General features: G+C 43.6%; 6 protein-coding genes across 11 annotated transcripts in view; 3 read left to right on the top strand and 3 right to left on the bottom strand.

The window, feature by feature from the left end:
- Window positions 1-888: 888 nt before the first annotated feature.
- Window positions 889-7,478, top strand: LOC143214385 (solute carrier family 2, facilitated glucose transporter member 10). Of its 2 annotated transcripts, none has more exons than XM_076435400.1 (6): window positions 889-1,091; window positions 1,312-1,717; window positions 1,810-2,361; window positions 2,436-2,782; window positions 2,848-3,076; window positions 3,149-7,478. In XM_076435400.1, exons 2-6 carry the CDS (start codon window positions 1,372-1,374, stop codon window positions 3,394-3,396), a joined length of 1,722 nt encoding a protein of 573 aa, XP_076291515.1. In that variant the 5' UTR covers window positions 889-1,091; window positions 1,312-1,371; the 3' UTR covers window positions 3,397-7,478. The 2 variants fall into 2 exon arrangements, with proteins under 2 accessions (XP_076291515.1, XP_076291514.1); XM_076435399.1 differs by having other exon boundaries at window positions 889-1,228.
- LOC143214379 (uncharacterized) lies at window positions 2,433-11,664 on the bottom strand. 2 transcript variants are annotated; one of them, XM_076435382.1, is made up of 5 exons: window positions 10,650-11,664; window positions 9,988-10,171; window positions 9,696-9,889; window positions 7,579-7,785; window positions 2,433-7,469 (listed from the first exon to the last, which is right to left on the bottom strand). In XM_076435382.1, the coding sequence occupies exons 1-5, from the start codon at window positions 10,828-10,830 to the stop codon at window positions 4,795-4,797; spliced, it is 3,441 nt and encodes a 1,146-aa protein (XP_076291497.1). In that variant the 5' UTR covers window positions 10,831-11,664; the 3' UTR covers window positions 2,433-4,794. The 2 variants fall into 2 exon arrangements, with proteins under 2 accessions (XP_076291497.1, XP_076291498.1); XM_076435383.1 differs by having other exon boundaries at window positions 9,988-10,167; window positions 10,650-10,784.
- On the top strand, window positions 7,618-9,823 carry LOC143214393 (carbohydrate sulfotransferase 11). Its single transcript, XM_076435415.1, has 4 exons — window positions 7,618-8,340; window positions 8,412-8,731; window positions 8,793-8,979; window positions 9,065-9,823. The coding sequence occupies exons 1-4, from the start codon at window positions 8,239-8,241 to the stop codon at window positions 9,575-9,577; spliced, it is 1,122 nt and encodes a 373-aa protein (XP_076291530.1). The 5' UTR covers window positions 7,618-8,238; the 3' UTR covers window positions 9,578-9,823.
- A 124-nt stretch (window positions 11,665-11,788) lies between the features above and the next one.
- On the bottom strand, window positions 11,789-13,476 carry LOC143214404 (transmembrane emp24 domain-containing protein 5-like). The gene is made up of 4 exons (XM_076435434.1): window positions 13,280-13,476; window positions 12,604-12,800; window positions 12,458-12,524; window positions 11,789-12,380 (listed from the first exon to the last, which is right to left on the bottom strand). The coding sequence occupies exons 1-4, from the start codon at window positions 13,466-13,468 to the stop codon at window positions 12,150-12,152; spliced, it is 684 nt and encodes a 227-aa protein (XP_076291549.1). The 5' UTR covers window positions 13,469-13,476; the 3' UTR covers window positions 11,789-12,149.
- LOC143214409 (uncharacterized) overlaps window positions 13,392-23,048 on the bottom strand; it is a 40,105-nt gene continuing 30,448 nt past the window's right edge. The window contains exon 3 of the mRNA XM_076435440.1: window positions 13,392-23,042. Within this exon, the coding sequence (XP_076291555.1) occupies window positions 22,794-23,042 (249 nt within the window). The 3' untranslated portion in view covers window positions 13,392-22,793. The remainder of the gene's footprint in view (window positions 23,043-23,048) is intronic.
- LOC143214389 (FAD synthase) lies at window positions 14,355-16,710 on the top strand. Of its 4 annotated transcripts, none has more exons than XM_076435408.1 (10): window positions 14,355-14,496; window positions 14,591-14,685; window positions 14,772-14,895; window positions 14,956-15,068; window positions 15,130-15,273; window positions 15,335-15,474; window positions 15,556-15,759; window positions 15,857-16,030; window positions 16,116-16,379; window positions 16,546-16,710. In XM_076435408.1, the coding sequence occupies exons 1-10, from the start codon at window positions 14,376-14,378 to the stop codon at window positions 16,547-16,549; spliced, it is 1,383 nt and encodes a 460-aa protein (XP_076291523.1). In that variant the 5' UTR covers window positions 14,355-14,375; the 3' UTR covers window positions 16,550-16,710. The 4 variants fall into 4 exon arrangements, with proteins under 4 accessions (XP_076291523.1, XP_076291522.1, XP_076291524.1 ...); XM_076435407.1 differs by having other exon boundaries at window positions 16,496-16,710; XM_076435409.1 differs by lacking the exon at window positions 14,956-15,068 and having other exon boundaries at window positions 15,372-15,474; window positions 16,496-16,710.

The raw sequence follows: 23,048 nt of genomic DNA, 5'->3' as shown, positions 1-23,048 counted from the left end.
ACAAGCCAAACCGCAGTGTCTATTACATGGACGGAGAAACATTGATGTATTGTTATTCAGTAGAAACAGAGTTTTAACCATTCCAAGTACTTACCGGCCCCTTCTGTCGGTAATATTTGTCTAGCAGTTTCAGTGATTTGCCGCTATGTATATTGGCGCTGTACGGACCCCTGAACAGAGCTTCAAGGATTCGCCGCAAGAGGCGTCATTGGTGTTCATTAAAATAATATTTCAATAACAATTTTTTAACACTAGAATTAAAACTAGACGAATGCGCCTCGTGAAATATAATTACGATAACATACTCGAAATCGAAATTAAAGCCCCTTTTCTGTCATATTATGGTTCAAATATTGCCGCGCTTTGCAACGATGCCAATTCCTTGGACGCAGTCTCTTCTGGTCTCTTCATCCTCTTTCATTAGCATAAGGCTAATGTAAAGGACAGAGCTTAGACCATATATGGTAGCAGTAATTATTGCTATGAACTATAACTATGAAATGAAAGAATATTATGAACAGAGCTGTTTCAAAAATTATATGAACTTCAACATCATTTTTGAAGTTGAGTTGCGACCTATGGATCTTCTCACAAAGTTGGTCCTCATAACCATCAGTAGAACACGATTTAAAAAAATTTGTTTTTTTACCTTGTTTTTCACGTTCAAGGTCAATTTTTCGGGGAGTTTCTTATGTCATTTTCGACTAGATCGGGGGTGTAGAAACGCGCTATGGTGTCCGCGACATATAATTTTGTGACACCCTGTACATCCAAAATTTTCAAGTTGCGAACTGCGAACATCAGCGGCTCCGATATCAGGAGCTTTGCCTCTGGTACACTCTCTGCCAAAAGTAAGGCAGTGCCTTGCTTTTGCGCACACATGCTCCTTTTCGCTTCTACTAATACGCAAGATGGCGCTAAGAACCTGAACGCTCGCGAGACCTGTCAATTCGTGTGTTCTTCGAATCCGAAATGTCAAATTGTCAATGAATAAAAGAAATACAAACAACGACGGCGTTTATCGTGGTTTTATGTGAGGCGAGAAGCAAGCTATTGTGTCGTTGATTATTTATCCGCTGCATGTCACGTATGTAAGTGAAACGAAAATACTGCAGTCTTTTGTCAATATTATTATTACCTCCTACAAGACTCGGACGCCCGTACCTAAAACAATCTTGTAATAGAAACTGTAGCATGTAGTGTCGAAAATAGTAACGTCTTCGTTTAGGTATGTGTCTGAACTATACGCCCGAAATAATCTTCGAAACGATCATATAATTCGTCGATGTTTCATGCGAATGCAATTTACAGGACTTCGGGATAGATGGTTTAATACGAATCCGCAAAAGGTGTTATTGAATTAAAAATACAATGTCGGACGAAGAGGACACAGCGATACTATTAAACAACGCGAACAAAACCACAGAAACATCTATAACCAAAGCTCCAAACGAGGAATACCAATGCCTGCCCCCAAAAAACTTGAGGAAACCGATTCCAAAGCAAACCGACAATTTAACACCATTGACATCAGGAAATCAGAATGTGTTTGTCTCCATGGTGGCGGTTCTGGCAGGTATTGCTTTTGGCTGCGACATGGGAGTAGCAAAACCCATAGCTCCACTGATCAAACATGAGTTTAATTTGAATTGCTTCGAAAAAGACTTTGTGATCAGCATTTGGTTCATTGGAGCTCTTCTTGGTGGATTAACTGGCGGTAAGCTTCTACAAAACCACCTTAAATTCACTTTCAACGTAACAACTCCTTACTCTGTGTCGAAACATTGACAATATAATATTGTATTACAGGGTTTCTAGTTGACTCGTTCGGTCGTCGCTGGACAATGATATTGACGTTGGTCTTCTTGACTTTCGGCGCCACGTTATCGGCATTGGCGAACCATTACATCCTACTTTTGGTTGCACGAATAATTTGCGGATATTCTGGATCCGTTTCAGCCGTGGCGCACTGCATTTATATGGCAGAGGTGTCGGACTCGAATAAACGCGGGTACAACATGATGCTGTATCAATTGGGCACTGCCACCGGGTTCCTGGTCTCCGTTATCGCCGCCGCTGTGAAGAACATAGATTATCAATGGCGATTTTCCATTGGCATCACTGCTGTTCCTTCGTTAGCGGCTTGCATCATTACCATTATATTTCTCCAACGGTCCCCACCGTTCTTGCTTTACAAACGCATAACGAACGTTTCCAAGCAGCCGTCGAAAAACGCTTGGCATACGATTCTCGAGACTTTCACGATCATGGTTTTCCTGTTGATACTTCAACAAGGCACCGGCAAACGACAGGTCCTGTATTACGCGCCGCGATTGTTCGCGTTACTGGGCATTTGTTCAAGTAAGTTCTGGAATTCCACTTTGTCTCGCCGTTTGCTATTGAAACGGTGCGTCTCTGTATCGTTTACCTTGCAGATGTCGCCGAGATCACGGCCTTAATATCCCTCGGCGTGGTGAAGGTGTTCAGCACGATGCTCTCGTTGATCATAGTGGAAAGATGCGGACGACGGACCGCGCTCATCACCTCGGCGACAATTTGTATGACAACAATATCGTTGCTGTCGCTGCTGGCCACGATAGATCGAAGCGACGATAACCTGGACATAGTGACGCCTCATTGCAAGAACTTCCGTAACGAGGAAGTCAAAGTTCAGATCGTCATGCCAGCTGGATCGCCGCCGCCATTCCCATTGTTGCCGACACCTCTGGCAATGGTTGCGCCCAGTCCAGAAACGTGGACTCAAGTGAAGTCTTCCTGCGAGGTATACATACCTCCTAAAATTGAATATGGCACCATGCCGATTCGATGACACGTTACTTGTTGCAGACGCAGAACATAATCGTTTCGGAAGGTCTCACCGGTGGTCTGCGTATCCTGGCAGTGATAACATTGCTGGTGTACGAGGCTGCTTACGCCTTAGGACTGGGTCCAGTGCCGTTGCTGAATATCATAGAAGTCTTCCCTGCAGCAATCCGAGGAAAATGCATCAGTTTTCTCTTCATCGTTATATGGGTAACGCATATTATCGCCACGGAATCGGTCGTCGCCATGATCAGTGAGTCCTTCATTTTCTTAATGGAATATTCTTCGATCAATGTATCCAACGTTTGCAATTATTCTCTTTCAGAATCGTTGACACTGGCCGGATCGTACTTGTTTTATAGCTTCATGTGTCTGATCACCATATTCTACGTTTTCCTGTTCATTCCGGAAACGAAAGGCAAGTCGTTACATCAAGTTGCTCAGGAGCTTCGGAAAATTTCACTCGGTACACGAGTATGCAATAATTTGCGCAGCCTGCCGTTGATCTGCCATATTAAATGGATAAAGAAGTACGATAAGAACGCGGGAGCCGGTCAGAGTACTTTAATCTGAGAACGTACGGAACGAAAAGTTGTGTACCGTGATGGGTATACACACGCGATCAGGATGCGTTTCGAATGCCAACGATTTTCCACGTTTTCTATGTGTAGACGACTCGCTGTTAGTTTTAACAAAGAAAAAGGACGCGAAGGTATTCATAAGTTGTTTGTGCAATAATTGTGTTCAGAAGACGTTGTACGGAATTAACGCGTGTCTGGTTATTTGAACGGAACTTGTTTGACCGCCAATCATTGTATCACATATCAGACGAACGTGACGAGGAACGTCTAAAATATACAATCCACTTTCAACCTAAAAGACTGACGGTATAGTTTTAGTTTATTTTCTTGTTCGCTCGGTTCCTTATTTATTTTCTTCTATTTCGCTTCGTTGAACGCCACGTTTGCACGATGCAGTTTAACGAGAAATATAATTGAATTCGCGAACGTAGAAACGAGAAGTAAGTATTAAGTGTACGGTAAAAGTAATTAATTGTATGTTACATAGTACAGTAAAGATTGCACTGATAAAAGTTACGGTAACGTATGCATAAATTAGATACTTAGAGAAGCGTGCATGCATTGTACGCCACTTCGTACTAAAAGATAGTATTATTTTTATTATAATAATAGTAATAATGATAATCGTTATTATTATTATAACAGTGCTGTTTTTTAGAGAATCTTTTCAATCTCGATGTTTACCGCATTTGTTCCGATCTACACGTTGTAGTCTCCTCCTACATCGCAATAACATGCAATGTTTTCCAGTGCCATTTTAAAAAAAAAGAAGAGAAATATATATGCATGTACCCGATGAGCTTCGTGCGACGCTAAAATATCTCCGTTGCGTTTCGCAATATACAAAAAAAAGATTGCCGTCACTAAAAGCAACGGAGACATTTTAGATTCTAATTTCGAGCAGCTCACCCTGTACATAAATATATACATATATATACATATACATATATTATTATGTAAAAAAAGTCTTTTATTATATATAACATTGTTGTATATAAAAATAATTTTCATATGTATAATTATTACAGATCTTTAATATTGTATAATGTAATATCGTACTTGGCAACGATGTAATCGATTTACATACTTAATAAAAATGGATACAGTACACAATACAATTCGTCTCTGAAACGATCGCCGAGCGGCAGCCGAACCAGAGCACAGGAAGACATCGATCCAGTAAAAAAATAAATCTAAATATCACTCTCGCGAGGAAGCTCGTTACCTTAGGCCTTAGGCTCTTGAGTTAGCCTAGAGTGCTCCGATTGCCCCACGGAGCTTTGACTCCTTTGAAAGCCACGCCTATTCAGGCTAATCAATGAAAAATATCTGATCAAGATCAAGTTCTTCCACTGGCATGGGGCAAACCAGAGGACGATGCCAGATAGCTCTAGAACTTTTTCACGGCTGAGCCGACGAGGGTCCTCTTCTTGTTCCACGTGAGCAGCTTGGGAGGTGACAGCACCTGCTCCAAAAATATGTGCCGCCTCTGTTTCAGATTCAAATCAGTATCGCGAGACTTGTCGTTCTCGTAAATCGAGTCAGTCTTCTCTCGATTTGCGTGGCACCTGTCCCCCGCTACATTCTTCGGATGTACGACGTTCAACGGTGCCGCAGGGGCTAAGTTCTCTTTATCATGCCTCGTGGATAGGTCCGTATTCTTCTTCGAGGCAACCGACGCGTTCTTCTTGGACGTGTCGAGCTCCGAGGAAACGGCGGACTGTCCCAACTTGATAGCGTTGTTCGGCGTGACAACGTAAACCAACTGCGACTTTGTCTCGAACTTCTCCTTTAATAGCGAGAACTTCCGTTTCGGATAATTCATCGGTCTCCTGCGCCTGTCAGGACAGTCTGTCTTCTCCCCTGAACTAGCGTCTGTGGACTGTGTTGAGATGTTCGGTGTGACGACGTTGCAAGTCTTGACAAATTCGGGGCTACCGGAGAAGTTCTTCTGTACAACTTGGACATCCTGAACGACCGGGACCAGAGGACTCATCTCGACGTATATATCGTTATCCTTCTCGGTATCGTTCTCCCGGTATGCGTCCTGCTGTTTCTGAGGCTGCTTTGCTTTTCCGCCCAGAATAGGCGAATCGGACAATATAGCGTCTATCAGCGGAGTCTTCCTGATCGACTCGATAGCGCAATACTTCACCAAATCCCTGATAGCATCTATCTCGCACCTGCCGCGAACGATCGAGTCCGGCTCGTCCATTCTGTTGAAGTAGTTTTTACTGCATGTGGCAGGGTCCTTCAGGTCGTTCTTGAACAACGCTCTGGTCAACTGCGCTTTCTTGATCAAATTCTTCGGATCGAAGTCCTCCCACTGGGTCCCGGTTGTGTGGTACACGTGCCTCGGTGAGTTGTCGGCTGTGTACCTTCTGATCTGATCGATAGTGCTCACCAGGGTGCTAACCGAGTCGTGAGCCGGCCTACCATAATCCAATTTCTCCTCATCGTGCTCCTCTAAAATGGTGTCTAGAGCAAACATGCCGCCCTTCTCGTCAATCACGACAGGTTTCGCGATGTAGACTGTGGCATTCTGCTCCTCAGCTTCGGAGGGCCTCTTCGCAGAGGACGGGTCCTCGCTGTGGACTGCTCTCAGTTCTCTGGGATCAATCAGATCGTAAGCTAACGTGTCGAGGTAATCGTCCTGCTTCAAAATCCCTCTGAGTATCGAGCTGACGCAAGTTATATCGGAGAACTCCGAGCTGTACGTGGTCCCGGTGGTGGTACTGGTCAGAGTGTCCCTCCGTCTGTCCCTGACCACGCTATCGTCATGAATGTAAGTCTCTATATCCGTGTATCCCTTCCAGCTGCGAATGCACCAGGGTGGCCTGGCGACTCCTAACGGGCAGACATTCTCATAGTCGTGTATCGAGGTGACGCAGCTCATGGTCTCGTCTCTCTGCTCCTTCGTCAGCTTCTCGGTCTCCGAGATCTTCTCGCAAGCATCGTCGAAGATCGGCGGGGTCTTCAACCTGTCCCTGCTGGTCATTTTGTTCGCGTTATCGTGGTCCGCTTCCATGTGCTCCTCCTCGTCCTCCTTGCGAGCCTCGGACCGGTCCTCCAGCAGATCCTCGCGAGCTCCGCTGATGTTCGACAGCAGCTTCTTGTCCGCGAGCTTCTCGTTCTCGTCGTTCTCCATTTCGAGAATCAGCTGGGTCGAGAAGCAGATACCTCGTCTCTTTCGTGACGATCCCGACAAGCTGGTCGACGGTGGCGGTGCCTTGGGCGTCACGTCCTCTATATCGAAGCCGTGGCTGGTCGGCAAACAGATGCCCCTGCGCTTCTGCCGGTGAATGTTCTTTTGCTCGGCCGCATCGTTGCAGTCGTTCTGCATCTCGAACTCCCGAACCGCGCTGCTCTCTGGGAGGAACGACCCTTTCGATTCACCCCCGCCACTCTCGTCCTTGAGGGGTGGCTCGTTGTGCGCCGACTCGCACTCAGTGACAACGCGAACGGCAGCAGTCTTCGATTCGCTCGCGACCTTGCAGCTCTGGTTGATAACGCCGGTCTCCGCGCAGTCCGAACTCTGCACGATGTTCGTCAGCAAGGATTGTTTGTCCGTGGTGACCTCCTCGGACACGGTCCCCTGAGAATGGCCGACGGAACACGGCGAGTTCGAATAATACTGTTTGAACGACCTAGGCGTGCCCGTCGTCTTGGTTGCTGTCTCGGCACGGTTATCTCGCTTGTCGGCGGCCATCGACCCGCCCCCGATCATCACCTTGGAGGGATGATACTTGCCGTAGTACAGTAGCATACTCGCTAGACCGATCATCATCCCCCCAGCCACCAGACTGGCCACCGTAGCGATCTCCTCGGTCCTGATCGTGTTCTTGTAACAAAATACGTAGACCACCAAGAACACCGTGTTCTCGAGCGTCACGACGAAATAGAAGATAAGCATTCTGTACCGGGACCTGCCGACCCGCAGATTAAAGAAATCGAAGCAATAAATTAGTCCTATGATACAATTATAAATACGCTCCTCCCACATCGTCGGGCAGAAATCCGTGTTCTGTAGGATCACCCAAATCGTCATAAATAGCCAATGGAGTCCTGCGGACAGAGTCGGGGATCATGAGAGGCGCTGCCGTGTCGAACACATAAATCTATTTCTAGTCTAAGCGTTCTTTTACGCTGGTTTACAGCCTACCGACACACTTACCCAGGAACAATAAAAACCATTCCCTTAAACAGAGCGCCGTTAAGACCAGAACGGCTATTCTAGACATCAGCATACCCGCCCGCCAGAGACTCTGAAGAACCAATGCCACCCATGTCGCCTCGTGGTCAGGATTTATTTTGTGCATCGCTTTCGTGTAGGTGCCTATCGCCCAGCTCAGCGAGCAAAAAGACACCGCAGCCGACAGACCTGTTTGATCGTGCGTTTAAGAAAAATTATTAGTTTGTTCAGGTTCTTGCGGTGAGATCCGGCGTCGCTCGCGGATCTCTGTAACAATTTTTTTAGTGAGGCAGTGACAGTGGCAGTCATTTTATTTTTAGCGCCTCGAACGCTCCCATGCTATTCGAGGAAGAGTCTTTTTTAAAGTCATCGAACCATGGACTGTCCACATGGAATGTCCGACCAGTAGTCGAACGATACGATCGTGGACCGAGAAGAGTCTTCCGTAGAAAGATAGAACCTGTCCATGATATCTTTGTTCCTGCCTCTGTTATCTGTGGGGGCGGGCCGAAGGAAGTAAAAATATGCGGACTCTGAGCTACAGTATTCCTCCGAACTCTGCGAGTCACAGTACCTTCCCGACGACAGTATTATCATTTTAGAGGAACTTTTTATACAGAAAGAGAATACCACAAAATTCCAATGGCCAAAGTGACGGAACTCGAAAGCCAAACGAATATACGTCCATGTTTTCTAAAAGTGAAGTGTTTACATGTATTCAGTAACATGTTCTTAGGGCTACATGTAAGTGTTCTGTCGTTCAACGGAACGGTCGAACGCTTTCGACTGGAAATGAACATGTTATTTTGTTACAGAGGCAGCTGACATTAGTGAAACTGATCACGATAGTCGCCGTAATATTTATGTCATTGATATTCGTACTGAATTTGTTGCACAACTCGTGTTTACAGACGAGCAAACATTTGAAATTTGTGAATTACATCGACAGTAGATATTACAAACATTACGACCCCGTCAGAAATAAATCCACCTCGACTACTTTGACGAAGAGAGAAATGGAGAAGACACGAATCCAATTGAACAATAGGAAAATCGAATTGGAAACGTATTGCAAAAACATTGTTAGACCAGTGACGAACTTGGACAATGTATTGTCTAATATGATCATAGATACGTAAGTACGACATAATGCGTGTTTTTTCGAACTTGAATTCATTTGAACGCACAACTTGCAGAATGCACGCGATATCGTGGTGCCCCATATACAAAGCTGCGAGTTCCACGTGGATGAAGCATTTCGCTACGCTCGGAGGAGTGTTAACGGAGACAGCCATGGAATTGATTCGCCGAGATATTTTACAAATTAATACCATCGTCAGAAAAGCGTTCCCACGTGACAGAGACATGAAAAAAGCATATCAAGTATGTAACAATAGTGTAACAAAGATAGAATAAAAACACACGCATAGAAAATATTATTAAACGATGAGAAAATTCTTTGTTGCAGAAGCTGAATAATACAATGAAATTTCTGATCGTTCGACATCCGTTTGAACGTCTCGTTTCCGCGTACAGAGATAAATTAGAACACATACAGGGAAGAGATTATTACTATAAAAGATTTGGACGACACATTGCGCACAAATATCATAAATATAGGCAAGCAAACGAAACGAAATTGGAGCCTACGTTTACCGAATTTCTTCACTTCATTGTGGAAGAAAAGTATTTCGACGAACATTGGGCACCATTCATCGATACGTGCGAGCCTTGCTTAATTAAATACAATTATATCTTGAAATTCGATACATTCGATAGAGACCAGAAGTTTCTGATACAAGAACTAGGTTTAAGCGATTATTTATATGAAAAGGGCGATTGGAAAAACATCAACCCGCGAGGAGTTACAACCACTGCTCTCGTTAAAGAGTATATGCAGAATGTTCCTCGATCATTGCTCAACGAAATTAATAAGGTTTACGAAAACGACTTTAAATTGTTTTCTTATTTACCTCTGTGATAAAAAAGCCAGCGATAAAAAAAAACGTGAATGTGATACATAGCTGCATTTAGCCAAAATCTGTGCATCGACGGTCTCTACTGTAACGTAGATGGTACGACTGTTTGATTGTCCTTACTTGTCCACAGCGGCGTACGACGTAATACTGCCATAACGTATAGCTGCAATATTAATTGCGGAGCAGCCCCCATAAACGATTCGAACAGGTGTAGCATGCATATATCGCTTTCCTGTCTATATACCCAATTTTTATCCTTTACAAATCGTTTGCTCCTCAACGAATATACTGTAGCGTAAAGTAATATCAAATACCTAAAAATAAAAGTATTTACCTTCTCTCAGAGAAAATGCAACCAAAGATTGTGAACTGATTAAACAAAAGAAAAAAAAAGAATTTTTAACAAAAATACCTTTGTAATACTCCTAAAAAGAGAAAATGTAACAGCCAATGTATAGCTTTAATGGAGCCGTCGCTCTGATACCATCTCAAACTAAACATTTGGATAACAGCGGCGGGTAAAATTGTGAAACTCAAGGCAAAGCATCCCCAAATAAATTGGCCTTGTAAAAAATATTCCGTGAAAACAATACTGTCTACAAAAAAAGAATTAGATAATAATTTGTATGTTATCGGTAGGCGCATTTAATAAAATGCATTATACTTATTAGCATGAACATGAACAGATCAACTTGTCTCTTAATTTGCATTTAAAACCTGCATCCAGAGTAAAAGGCATTGATTGAATGAAATTCTTCCGTACGAGAATACATTATTTAATTGTACCTTATATATTTATTACATGATACATTGAGCGTATATAAAACGTAAAAACATATTAAAAAACGTTGTATGTACTGTGAAAGATGTGCACAAAAACAACACACACATGACTCGTATAATATCTGACATACGACACGTGAAACACATCAACGATGCATTAGACTCGTGAACAACAACTCAAATTCGTTGACGATCGAATGCTCGTCACTCGTGTTTACGTTGTATCGATCGAAAACAGAATTTCTAAATGCAATAGAGAAAATACATGGTATAGTTTCTTTCTTTGTTCACCTGTTGCTATATCGATGAAAAAAAAACTGACAGAAGTCATGTAGTAAATTAAATCGAATAATCGGAACCGGTAACATTCGATCTCTCTGTGCGACATCGCTGTCGGTGCATTTCTTTTCACAGTTTCGTAGCACGAAACATTATCAGGTTTCAACTCTGCCGCCGCCATCTTCCCGGCCATTCTTTATTCAATTCCACACAATAGATGAAAGAACGCGTTCTACTGTCAGCCGCGTGCGTCCCATTTTTTCGATTTATCCTAAATCTCAGCGTGAACCTCGGCTATCGGTTTTCCTGTTCGGAAACCATTCGTGCACAGACGTAACAAGGGAAACGAAAATTTCTCTGCGAACGAAACCACCGCGACTGACGCAACGAAAACATCACGATCACAACCACTGACCACAAACATTAATTACAGCCAATCCCGAATTGAAATCTGCGATTTCAAACTAAATGCGTGCCAATGAGAAGCCACTAATTTCTTATGGCGCGTTATACGAAATATAAATTTGAATTTGAAAAGCAGCAGGTTCTAGAATATTTCTTACATTCTCGTTTTTCAGTTACTTAGCTCCCTAAATGTTCCGTTGATTTTTTAACCTGTTCGTACACTGAACTGAAATTGAACACTTGAACATGTTAAATTCATAGCAATCCCTAGCAATGTTTTTTATCAAACAATGAAGTTAAAAGAAAGTTTGAAATAATGACTTTTTTAAAAATTTTTGAGCTTCAACATTTTTCAGTAACAGATGATTCGTACCGCTTTCTCCATATAAGCTACCGCGCAATTACGGATAGAAACGGTAAGATCGGTAATAACGCCTCTGTCGGTTACTGGTTACATTTAGCGTGTGTTCGTACTCAAATTAAAACTGGAAGAACGCGTTTCAATGTTATTAACTTTTAATTACTCGCATGTAGTACTTACAATATCAAAACTTTAAATTTAGTACTTCATAAGCATAAATAAAGGTGTCGACCACACCAGCAAATATGTATTTTGCATTAAAGTAGCTATAATATATCATTGAATAAAAATTTATTTATGTTGGAGTCATATAAAGTTCCATCTAACCAGTTATGTTAGAAAATGGAGTGCGAGTATAACGTCAATAAATTCGAGGAGACTCAAATGAATATAACAAAAGTACTTCATTATTTATTACCTTCGTATAAATACAATGTTTTCTTCTTTCTTTCAATAAATTCAACTATACATAAATAGAATCTGTTGGTCTATATTAAAATGTTGTCAATAGCGAAAATGAATAAAAACTTGCATCCCTTAATGCAAATATGAAATGCGCGATACAGTCTTACGTTGTAAGTTCTCACAGTTTCGTGTGAAGGAAAAATATATATGTATGTATATATTATGCTGTTGTATAATGTACCATTAGCTTTTTAAACCGAGGATAGTACGATAGTAGGAAAGGAAACTGTAACCCGACTCGAAGAATTATAACAAATTCTCGGCGGGAGGTTCTGCATTGTTTATATGCCGGCTCTAGAAAATTTCGACGGTTTCACCTCGAATAGTTTCCTAACAAAATATATTTGTATCGTCGTCGTTACTATTATGACCGTTATCTGGGTGATAGACCACATTTGGACATAAAAATTGTTGTCCAATAGCAAATTGTAATCTCGTTCTTCGCTACCTCTGCTCAAATATTGTGTTTGGAACATTTCATTTACGTTTCTCTCCACGAACGATATCGATCTCTGTTGAAGAACCAAATAACTATAATGCAAACAAACTATGTTTTGATAAGCGTGCATAAGGTAGGGGAGATTCTTACCGTAAAATTGTCAACAGATACATTTAAGTCTTCCAGCTCCTTGGAATATTTATCCCATTCATCGTACCTGCAAAAGATGGTATTGTTTAATGATACTAATCGAAACGGATAAATAATTTATACTATAATGAACAAGAATACATTACTTGATCACAGAAATATATAAATTGACTAATCTTGAAGCAAATCGTGAGAATGTATTATCCATGCAAATACAATAGTATCCAGCTGTTTTCACAGTGTCCTTATAAGCTGAATTAGGAAGCCATAGGTAAGGATGAACCAGGGCACCTAGTGGATCCCTTACAGCAAGGCCAGCTTTACCATCTCCACCTCTTATCACCTGCAGTCAAAAATATCATCTAATAAATACTTGCCAGTTCGAAAAAGAATATAGCAAACATTTAAATTTCTTTCTGATCTGTTATTAATAACAGAGCTTACTAGTTAAACCTTTTATTTGCACAAGGTACCGTTTTCTGTGTTTACCTGTATTTATCTTGTTTGTTTATTAATTAACATATGCATTGTCTACTTAGTTTCTTGTACCAAATCTATTTAGCTTTACACAGATACTCTACATTCTAATTCTATTATCGCTTAAACTCATACTTTCTGTTATTATTTTTTATTTGTTTTATGCGGTAAGGACGACATTGTGGTTGTTGTTATTAGCGTTACTCACAGCCATATGGCGAAAGTGTTGATGGTAAGAATTTTCGAGCGGCACACGAGTTTCTAATTTCGATCAAACAAACACGCTTTGTGTAAACGAAATGATTTCAGTCGACGGATCGAAAAAGACGCAACTCTGTGACGTACCTGAAAGTGCACGTAGAAATCCGCTCCGACGGAAGCATATTGAAAGTAACAATCCTCTTTCCCGGCATCGATTTGTACTTTGTAATTCGAGATTACCAATGGTAAAGGTTCGTTCCAAGATCCAGGCGAGCTGGTATTCACAAGGCTGAAAACCACCCCGAGAACCAGACTTCGTAAAAAATTATACATTCTACGTGTTTGATCGAATAGATCATTACAATGATCCACCCGTCCGACAATCGCTTTCACAACGACTGACAGACAAACGGCTACAATCTAAACTCTCGCTGGTGTCACATCGACAATCAAATACACAGAGTATGTACCATACGAGACGTGAAACTCGCGTCGTTCAACTTTCTCTATGGTGTCTCCAAATTCGATGACCTTGGCGCACAACATACAAAATACAAACAGTGTTATCGTTTCTTTAACCCTTTTGCTTAATGCTGAAAGCGAGCGCCTGTGTGCTTCATAATTTTTAAAAGAACAAATAAAAAAGTCCGAATTGCACGGATGTCAGATAGCTATCGATACTTTTCGATTGCGACGATAGCGACGATCATCGAGAATTTTCGATAGTTTGAAATTCTCGAAGAATCGGTCTCGAATGATCTCCACATCTCGATCTTCCACGTCTCGAGGACAATCGATTCTTTGCGGAAAGTCGATCATCAAGCAGATTCAAAAGATCGATCTTTCGCTCGAAGAATCGAATCAGCATGTCAGCAGCATCAGCGCATCTAACTTGAACTGAACGTTTCGCCATTTCGCCACGGATGACGCTACTTGTCCAAGATGCTGTTTTCTTCGAGGAAATAATTATTGCCGTAAAATGCATGTTGTCTGACCGCTTGGACGGCAATGATCATAACTGATCTTTCTATCGTTTCAACATTTGAAACGGAGGAAAATGCCGCATTAATTTGTACAATAGCCTTCCGATAGGTACATTACGAGGAACTGGGTCGATTCGACAGCGCAACATAGTTGCAAGTGGTTGCAAGTGGTTGCAAGGCGCTGCGAAACGATCCTCGAGAACGCAATACTGTATGATAGCTGTAAATCAGTAAATTGTAAGGTTAAAAAGTGAATTATGATACACTTGCGACGATATCTAGCGAATATTTCGTCGAAGCATCATGGACTAAGTACCACGAGGGTAACGTTGGTACATGACAAAAGTAAAGGGGAACACCCGACGGCGGGGATAATTGGTAATAACAGCATGTGCGATTATCAGTTGCGTACGCTCGCTTACGTTGCTTCCCGCGTTAAAGATCTTTGCTTCTTTTTTCTCCTTTCTATTAGTTGTTGGCGATGAGATTTTGAAGGCTCAAGTGAGAGACACTAATTCGTTTTATGCGAGCTTTTTGCTGTACAAGCATGGAGTCAAGGTTAAAAAAGTTAGTTTCTAATATATAAATACGTGCACATCCTAATCACTTGCTCACCGGTTCCGTTGTCTATTAAAATAATTGACGCATTGCAGATCACGATCGTTCGAGACGACGTCCAGGAAATCGCGAGAGCGATCAGGTTTTTCTCCGGAAATTTTAATTACGTCTTTACCACTGGGGGAATAGGACCGACTCACGACGATGTCACTTATGAAGGTATTTATTTGGAATTCACGCATGCAACGTTGTAGATCAAATAATATGTATTTATCACAGCCTTAGGATTGGCTTTCGACGATACGCTGCATTATCATCCAAAATTGGTAGACATCGTGAAGAATCGCTTTGGTTGCAAAGCTTTTCCTTCACCCGCTTATAAAATGGCTTATGTAAGTCCAGGTTTCACAGTTTTCATTCAGCAGTTGATATAATTCCACCGTCTTCTTTCAGATTCCAACCAAATCTGTTCTGAAATTTTGTGTAAACCCAGCTACGGGAGAAGCATTTCCTTATCCCTGCATAGAGTTACGGAATGTTTTTGTCTTTCCTGGATCACCTATGTTCTTCGAGTCTTCGTTTCAGGCCCTATGCAAGGTACATTCCGCGACGATTATCTTATATGTTTCAGAGAAACAATTATAGAAGATGTTTGTAGGAGTTATTTGCGGGATACAAATCTTTTTCAACCGTAGAGGTTTTCTTGAACGCGAGGGAAGATTCGTTCGCGAACGTGTTAAACGAGGTTGTACAGAAGTGTCCGAATGTCACGTTCGGCTCGTATCCGGAGAGTAATAGGTAAGGAGACTTGAACACGATAAAAAAAGTTTGCCACGCGGTCGTCGAAGGTGTCTGTAAGATTTGAAATATTTGTTGCAGGTATTACAAAGCGCGTATTACTATAGAGAGCGAGAACGAGGAGGACACCGAGACTGCCAAAACAATGTTTTGTTCTCAAGTTCCGAGCGGTGTGTTGGTGGATTACGATCGCACGCCTCACGTCGACCCCCTGTCCAAATACGAACAGTTGCTCGAAAACTCGGAGAGTCGATCGATTTATCAGAAATCCTTCGAAATATTCCTGTAATGCATCACGTGGAAAAAAGTATCGATTGCTCGTGCCGTTGCGTTTCCGAAATCGGCGGATTTTTCAATCTTTTTCGCTTTATCTTCATTCCAGGGACTATTGTCGGGAACCCGAGAAAGTCTGGATTTTTTTGGACGGCTGTGCAGAATCCGCCGTCATGGTGCACCTTGCTCGTGTTGCGATGGAGAAGCTTGCAGGATCTTCGAAGATCAAATTGCGCGCGATCTGTCTACAAGCGAATAAGTTTCTTCAGGAAATTAGCAACAGGTAGATATGGCTACTGTTAGCGCAGCGCGGAAACAATGGAAACCGAATCAGTAATCCAAACAAAAGAAATTGACTATTGTCATAGGTACAACGTCGAATTGTGCTGCTTGAAAAACAACGGAACGATTGTAACTAGACCGGAAATTCGGATATTGTTTCTCGGGAAACGATCGAACGCCAGCGAAAGAGAAATAGAAGATTATGAGAGACTCAAGAGATTGTTTAACGAGTCTCTCCCGAGTGTACAAATACAGTTTCCTCTCATCGAGTGGGCGGACAAAGATGTCGCGAGTTTCGTCGAGTCTCTCTCTCTACCTTATCATACTGCGGACGAAGTGGGATCGTTTCGGTAAGGAAAACAAATATTCTACTGTCCTACATTACGGTATACATCCTCGAAAAATAATTATCATCCATTAACAGCTAACTGTTTCTCTTGAGCATAATCTGTTTTTCCCTTTATAGCTCTGGATAGGGCTAAAGCGTTAATGAAAAAAAACAATCTGTTTTCATAGATGATATGGCGAATATCGCGCGAGAAAGCACGAAGATAAGTCGGAGACATGTTGGTGCTGCAGTCGACACGATTGAAATTTAACTTGAATTATATCATTGTTATTTAATGAGCTGTCGTGGTTATTAAAGAGTCTCAAAACCAAAAATTGGAAGAGTTATTGAAATTTTGAGAAGACTAGGTAGCTTAGAAAGTAGGTGCGGTTCAAGGTGATATCGCTATCGTAACTGTGTATTAAGGTATTAAGATCTATTCAGATTTCGGCAAGATACATTTTTTGGAAAAGTGGAAAATGCGTTTCATTTTGGAGGTACGAAAACCGCAGCGACTTTCTGGGCCGCCTATATCTCGAAATCGATGTATTCGCAAGAACGAGGACGCTCGAGGATTTCCTGGACAAGGGCCGTCCACTCGTCGAAACACATTTATTTCGGTATATGGCCGGGGAAAATATAGTAAACGCGTTCAGGTGGAGTTTGCCAGAGCTACAGAATAGCTACTTCCTTCCCTATTTCGATGATCTTTTAACGCGTCGTAGAAATCAACGTTCCAACCATTTTACGTTTGCAAACAACTATTGGGACTACTTCAGATCCTGAGATCACAGATTCTATGAATTTCTTTCTAAATTTCCGTTTCTAGCGATTCACTTAGCAATTTTCTATGTCATATAAAGTGAATAGGCTACGGATTTTAATTAAAAATTAGACTTGTATTAATTCTAAGATACAGAAGCTACAGGGACGTGTGCTTCTTTTCTTAATAATGGATTGGAAACAGTACCACGTCAGTCGTAGGGTAACACAATGCCACATCTATCCTCAATACATTAAGATCAATAAAGAAGAAAAGAACTTTCCATTTACATTCTATTTCCTGCAATTGCTACAGAACATTTTCAGTTCGCATCAAGATCCGCAGTCTATGTATTCGTGTTTTTTGGCAAACCGTTCGTTTACATTCGCGAGGTACGATACAGAGTCAGGTCGATGTCGGGTGGATGTAAGATGCTTGTTTCTCGCGACATCTCGGAAAGTGGGGCCGATCCGCGCTCGCGTGTATGCGAGTGGTTTGCAATGTAGATTTTGCAGAATGCGCGAGAAAATAATGAAAATTGGGGAAGCAGACAGCTTAGTTGCGACATCGACGACGTTTCTAAACGATGCATGTCGCAGAACATATGTCGGGTCTGTGGGTTAGGCGGAGAGAATGACGTGCTAGATGGTTAGTCGAGAGTTCGAAGGAAGGGTATCTGAATTCGTATTACATATTTTTCAGTCGCGCTGCAACGCGGAAGAAAGACGCAAGGAGAGGGTTGTTCGTTGGAGAGGGAATCGTTGTCGGCCCCCCTTCCATCCTTTTGAAATTTCATTTCGAGTTAAAGTATTTCTAGCTTTTTTCCTTTGAAAGTTTAAAATGAGAGTGGGTGGTAGTTGGCTAGAAGGGGCGAGGCGGAGGATTGGGGCTGGGGGTCGGCGGGGTTGGGGGCTGCGAGGAGACGGGGGGAGGGGCCGAGGGGGATGGGGGCTGTGTAGAGATGGGGGTTGGGGGCCAGCCCTGCTCCGAGGGTGGGGGCTGGGGTTCTGGGGGCCGGGGTGGGCGGCTATATAAAGCTGGAGTAGAAGGAACGATAAAGAGGGGAATGAATCGCTACTACCCGAGCAACGCCCATGGTTCTGCAGTTCACGGGCCGCATACAGTGCGCCACTCGACGCTTTCCCAGCCTCCGAACTTAACCAAATGCCGACTGTTTTTCATATTTTCGATTATCTCAGGCCAGGCTAGGTCAGACGTATTCATCACCGACGCCGGTATTTATACGCGGGGCCGTACGGCCAGCCGAAAATGATTTTTCACAGATTCTCGATCCGATCGGCCACCCGACAGCTTTCTTCTATTTGATACACGCCGGTAAATGTTGCTCGCTCCGCACCCGGCCCAGGGATAACCTTTCGAAAAGTTGACGGACATTGATCTTTTCGCGTCGCGGATTACATCTTCCCCACTCTAAATTAACCCTCCGACAGCGGTATCCGAGTTTATTTTGAACCATAGTATCAAACTCGTCATACAATTAGTCAATGCCTAGCGATTAAATCAAATGAATAGCTGTTACATTAAAAACAACAGAGAAACTAATGGTCTACGAGAAGTACCTTCAGAGATATACTTCAAAAATTGCTAAATAAATGTATACGTCATTCTTGAGCATCATCAATTCTGTAATACGCTCGATCTAAAAGATATAACGTCTTAGCCCCGTTCGTCGACTTCGAACGTTCGTTCATCTTTCACGTAAAATCCCTTTGCCGTTGAATAGAGAAAATTCAATTATATTCGTACTTGTAATTGGCGACGTTGCTTTTACGGATGCATGGTAATCGCGTTACCAACGGACACAGCATAGTTAACCACTACTAACCCCTTGTCCTAGATGCAAAATTCTATTTGCCTGGTACTTCTAGGACAGTGTTGTTTAGCAAGCTTTATGACTGGAATAGATGGGGGCATAATTGCTGGCTAATAATGTCATTCGAATTACAGCGGAGTGGGGAAAAAAGATTGTCATTTGTCTCACGTCAATCGGCCGATGATCATTCTATTTCACTCAATCTCGACGCTATCCTATAATCTGCTGTCGATCGCTGTCACTGTCTTCGGCCAATGACGACAACGCGTCTGACGGACACATACACGTCCCCCGGAAGGCGTGGTTTGTTGCCCGCCGATTTGATTACGTCTAGAGAATTAAAATACGCTACCAGTTATAAGCCTTACGGAACAGTAAAGATTATAAAAAGTGAAGAAGACGAGGCAATTTTCTTTTTGGAAATCGACGGTGGTCAGAAACGATGCTTCCGTCTCCTGTAGGTTTTGGCTGCAGCGCGAGAGGAACGACCGGGGCGTCGAACGATCGAAGAAGAATGGATCGTGCCTAGCCACATATAGGTCGCTTACGCGTTTCTCGATGCAAGGGTAGGTTGGGCGTTTGGTCAGTTTTGAGAGAGTGAGAGAGCGAGAGAGATGATCGGTTTCAGTCTGGGTAAGAGGATTCGAACAGGTTTGAAGAGGATCGGTGTTCGAAATCGAAAGTCGAGAAAGCGGAACGGAAGGAGAGAGGAAGTAGTAGAGGAAGGAAAGAAAATGTACGGAGCGTGAAAGATCGAACGGTGGTCCAGTGGTCGCGTAATCGTCGATGAAGCCGGTGGCAAGATAGAAGTAACAGTGGTAACGGTAACGGTAACGTTAACGGTGGCGGCAGAGCAACGGTGGTTGCGAGGGTGGCGGCGGCGGTGACGGTGGTGGTGGAGGTAAACGACAGAGCCGACGACGACGACGACGCGACGTTGTTGGTGGTGGTGGAGGTGGTGGTGGTGGTGGTGGTGGTGGTGGTGGTGGAGGTGGTGGTGGAGATGGCGGTGGAGGAGGTGGTGGTGGCCCTCGCGAGCCGACGACGTGGTCGATGGCGTTGGTCGCGTGCTGGTCGCGTGCCGGAGGCGGAGCCAAGCTCCGACTCTCTCGCGTGCCACCTCCACCCTAAAGTTCGCGGTCCCTGTTGCACCCTCTAACACCCAACACCCAACACCCTCCCGGGCCGGCACCCGGCACCCGCTATGCTACGGCAGGGAGCTCTTCTACTCGACGCGCGACGCCCCTCGGTACTCTTTGGTTCCTTGGGTTCCCCTTCCCCTTCTCTCTCTCCACCGGTACCCGAATCTACAGTCGCTTCCTCGTCGGTTATTGATTCCCTCGGGTAGCCAGTCCCGAAAAGGATGCTAAAATAGGATGAGGACTATCGAAACGATGGAAACGAAACGAAACGGAACGATACAAAACTGCACCGGCACCGTACGCCGCCGTACGATCCGACAGCAATACTTTACGATACACCGGTGGCCGACTCTTCGAACTTTGTCCAACCATAACCAACTTCAACCCCTTGCCATATTATTGTACGATTTTAGGAAAGCATGACTCGAACCCGCTTCGACTCAGCTTTTTCTGACATCAGTCACCGAAACCCACCCACTTTCCTAATTCTCATACGTATCTTCTAAAGCTAAGCTAAATTTTGAACGTCACCAAATGACCTTGATTGACCTTCGAAGACAAAATTGTTATAGGTCAATGAATTCGTCTTGGGATAGGCTACACCCTTACCTAAATAAAAACATACAGTTCCGTATAAAGAAACAGAGGTCATCTTGAAATCTCGGAGGCACATCCGCCTAGAGAAAATTTGTGACCACTATAAAATGTCTGCCTCTCGAAACAGAATAAGTTCTATTTGAAATATTTTTTACAATGAGCTATAGTTTGGGAAATACTTGCGTGCGAAACATCAAATTGCAATAGAAGAATGCAATGGAATTGAAAACCGGGTCCTTTTCAGGTCCATCGGGACTGAAAATGAACTAAACTAACTAATTACTCATCCGATCGGTACTGAACGATTGCGTTCCGTGTCTGCGGAGAGATAATAAAGGCGGATTTCCATTTGGTGCAGCGAGGCTCGAGGTCAACGGAGCTTTCGTTCCGTTCGATCGAGTCGTTTACGGTTTTACCGCTATCGTAATCGACGTTCTTGTTTCACCGCGTCGATTCGAATCGGTCACAGACTCGTCGGGTACGAGAGAGACGCGGTTTCGAAAACGGCTTTAAACGTCGGAAAACGGATCGTCACGCGAGCGAAAATGTTTTCGGCCGGACGTGTCCGAGCGGGACTGGCCGCGACGCGAAAACGAACACGCGAATCTTGTTAGAGCTGAAAAGCCTGGCCACAGAGACAGAGAGGGTGAGCGGACTCGTGCTAAATAGGATCGTCTTCCAGGAGAGCGCGCGCGCCACGATCCTGCGGTTCAAAGCCAAAAGGAACAGTGAATGTCGATTCGATATCGTTGTTGGTCAAAGTACAGTATTAACATATGTCTCATAAGTGGACTGCGGATTTTTATGCATTTATGAAGAAATTGGTTGGGTGGAATGTAAAACAGTAGAAGATTTTAAACATTCAAGAATGCTGTAATGTTGCTTTTAATGTAACAAAGTCGTTAAGTGATGCCATCAATTTTTATTACTTCTGTTTCTGCAATCAATATAGAACATTTTTATTTTGCATAAAGATCCGTAGTCTACTCATAAGACTCGAGAGATAATTAGTCTGTGATATTATGAACATCCCGTTCATTCTTCGCTTTGAGTGCTCAGTCAGCTTCCCCCAAAAATGGGGATATTTTTTCAATTGATCATAGCAATAATTAATTTTTAAATTCTCATGAGTATATAAGCACATCTGGAGGAAAAATGAAACAATTGCTCAATGGGTTAAAACAAGGTAAAAATGTGTTTGGCTGAAGCCACGAATCGAACTTTTTCAACTCGCATAATAATCCATGTTTCGTTCGAGCAGATTGGCGACAGTCTCGAATCCCGGTGCTCCGAGAGCCCACTGTGTCTATCTTCATCTCCGTGTTGCTTTGCTTGGCCCTCTCCCTTCTCGTTCGCGTAAACTGTATGAACGTTGCACGCGTTACATGCAGTTTGCCTATGTAGAATCGCACGCAACACCACGCTATATTATGCAGATGGAGTTCGCGCGCGCACGCTCGTCTCTTTCTCCGTATCCGTCTATCAATTCAGCCGTTCCATTCTCCCCGTCCGCCTCTGTTTCTTTTGGTTTCGCGCCTCGTTCGTTGCCGTTCGTCCGGAGAGCGATAGTTCCGTAGGATTCAACGGCATAACCTATTTTACTTTTGAAAACTCGACGGATCAATACACCGACTCGAGAATAGGAGGAAGAGAAACGAGCGGGCCAAGAGAGAATCGCGAAAGGGGAACAACGTACGCGGTGTGCTCGATGTGTGTCTTTTCGCGAGGAACGTTCGAGACCTCGACGATTTCTCTCTTTCTCGGTATGTAGCGGAGGTGTGCGAGAACCCGAAAATGTCGGGACGGGTTCTCGAAAATCTCGGGATTCTCAAATGTATCGATACTTTCTGGTTTCAGCACACCCCTGCTCAGTAGTGGGCTTTCGTGGCGACGGAGTCGAAAAATCGGATACCACGAACCTGATCGACCGTGATCGACGAAGATCGAGTGGGGCTGCCGACCACCACCAGTAAACGGTCGCGGTCTTGGTCCCGGTCTCGGTATCCAAAATGCCAGCGATCGAATCTTCGCGAAGAGTCTCGAGTTGCGGCACGAGACCGTCAGCTGGTCAGCAGGGACCGTTCGCTTTCTTTTTTCCTCCTACCGAGAAGGTTCTCGTAGGACCTCCCTTTGCGCGACTAAATAGCGACGTAAATAGCTCACCTCGGCTAACCAAGCCGAACCGGACTGGACCAGAGGCAGGGACCAGGTGGACCTTCCTTCTTTCTTCCTCTTTCTCGTCCTTCTTCTTCCCTCCTTTGAACCCTCGAACAAAACATTGGATTTGTCTCCGACAACTGGGAAGACTGGAACGCGATAAGTCGCGTTAAAGCGAACCGCCATTGTACCCTGAAA

This window comes from Lasioglossum baleicum, chromosome 12 (genome assembly GCF_051020765.1).
Source record: "Lasioglossum baleicum chromosome 12, iyLasBale1, whole genome shotgun sequence".
NCBI lineage: Eukaryota > Metazoa > Arthropoda > Insecta > Hymenoptera > Halictidae > Lasioglossum > Lasioglossum baleicum.
This window is presented reverse-complemented; position numbering and strand designations above follow the sequence as displayed.

What these genes read in the sequence shown, in the direction of transcription:
- LOC143214385 (XM_076435400.1), top strand. Translation starts at nt 1,372, where the DNA reads ATGTCGGACGAAGAGGACACAGCGATACTATTAAACAACGCGAACAAA. An exon ending in TCTTGGTGGATTAACTGGCG is followed by an intron (nt 1,718 to 1,809) that starts GTAAGCTTCTAC and finishes ATTGTATTACAG; the next exon opens with GGTTTCTAGTTGACTCGTTC. An exon ending in GTTACTGGGCATTTGTTCAA is followed by an intron (nt 2,362 to 2,435) that starts GTAAGTTCTGGA and finishes TTTACCTTGCAG; the next exon opens with ATGTCGCCGAGATCACGGCC.
- LOC143214393 (XM_076435415.1), top strand. Translation starts at nt 8,239, where the DNA reads ATGGCCAAAGTGACGGAACTCGAAAGCCAAACGAATATACGTCCATGT. An exon ending in TCTAATATGATCATAGATAC is followed by an intron (nt 8,732 to 8,792) that starts GTAAGTACGACA and finishes CACAACTTGCAG; the next exon opens with AATGCACGCGATATCGTGGT. An exon ending in ACATGAAAAAAGCATATCAA is followed by an intron (nt 8,980 to 9,064) that starts GTATGTAACAAT and finishes TCTTTGTTGCAG; the next exon opens with AAGCTGAATAATACAATGAA.
- LOC143214379 (XM_076435382.1), bottom strand. Translation starts at nt 10,830, where the DNA reads ATGGCCGGGAAGATGGCGGCGGCAGAGTTGAAACCTGATAATGTTTCG. An exon ending in TTTCATCGATATAGCAACAG is followed by an intron (nt 10,172 to 10,649) that starts GTGAACAAAGAA and finishes CTTTTTTTGTAG; the next exon opens with ACAGTATTGTTTTCACGGAA. An exon ending in TCGTACGCCGCTGTGGACAA is followed by an intron (nt 7,786 to 9,695) that starts GTAAGGACAATC and finishes ACGATCAAACAG; the next exon opens with GTCTGTCGGCTGCGGTGTCT.
- LOC143214404 (XM_076435434.1), bottom strand. Translation starts at nt 13,468, where the DNA reads ATGTATAATTTTTTACGAAGTCTGGTTCTCGGGGTGGTTTTCAGCCTT. An exon ending in TTATATATTTCTGTGATCAA is followed by an intron (nt 12,525 to 12,603) that starts GTAATGTATTCT and finishes CATCTTTTGCAG; the next exon opens with GTACGATGAATGGGATAAAT. An exon ending in TATCTGTTGACAATTTTACG is followed by an intron (nt 12,381 to 12,457) that starts GTAAGAATCTCC and finishes GTTCTTCAACAG; the next exon opens with AGATCGATATCGTTCGTGGA.
- LOC143214389 (XM_076435407.1), top strand. Translation starts at nt 14,376, where the DNA reads ATGATACACTTGCGACGATATCTAGCGAATATTTCGTCGAAGCATCAT. An exon ending in CGACGATGTCACTTATGAAG is followed by an intron (nt 14,896 to 14,955) that starts GTATTTATTTGG and finishes TATTTATCACAG; the next exon opens with CCTTAGGATTGGCTTTCGAC. An exon ending in TCGTATCCGGAGAGTAATAG is followed by an intron (nt 15,475 to 15,555) that starts GTAAGGAGACTT and finishes TATTTGTTGCAG; the next exon opens with GTATTACAAAGCGCGTATTA.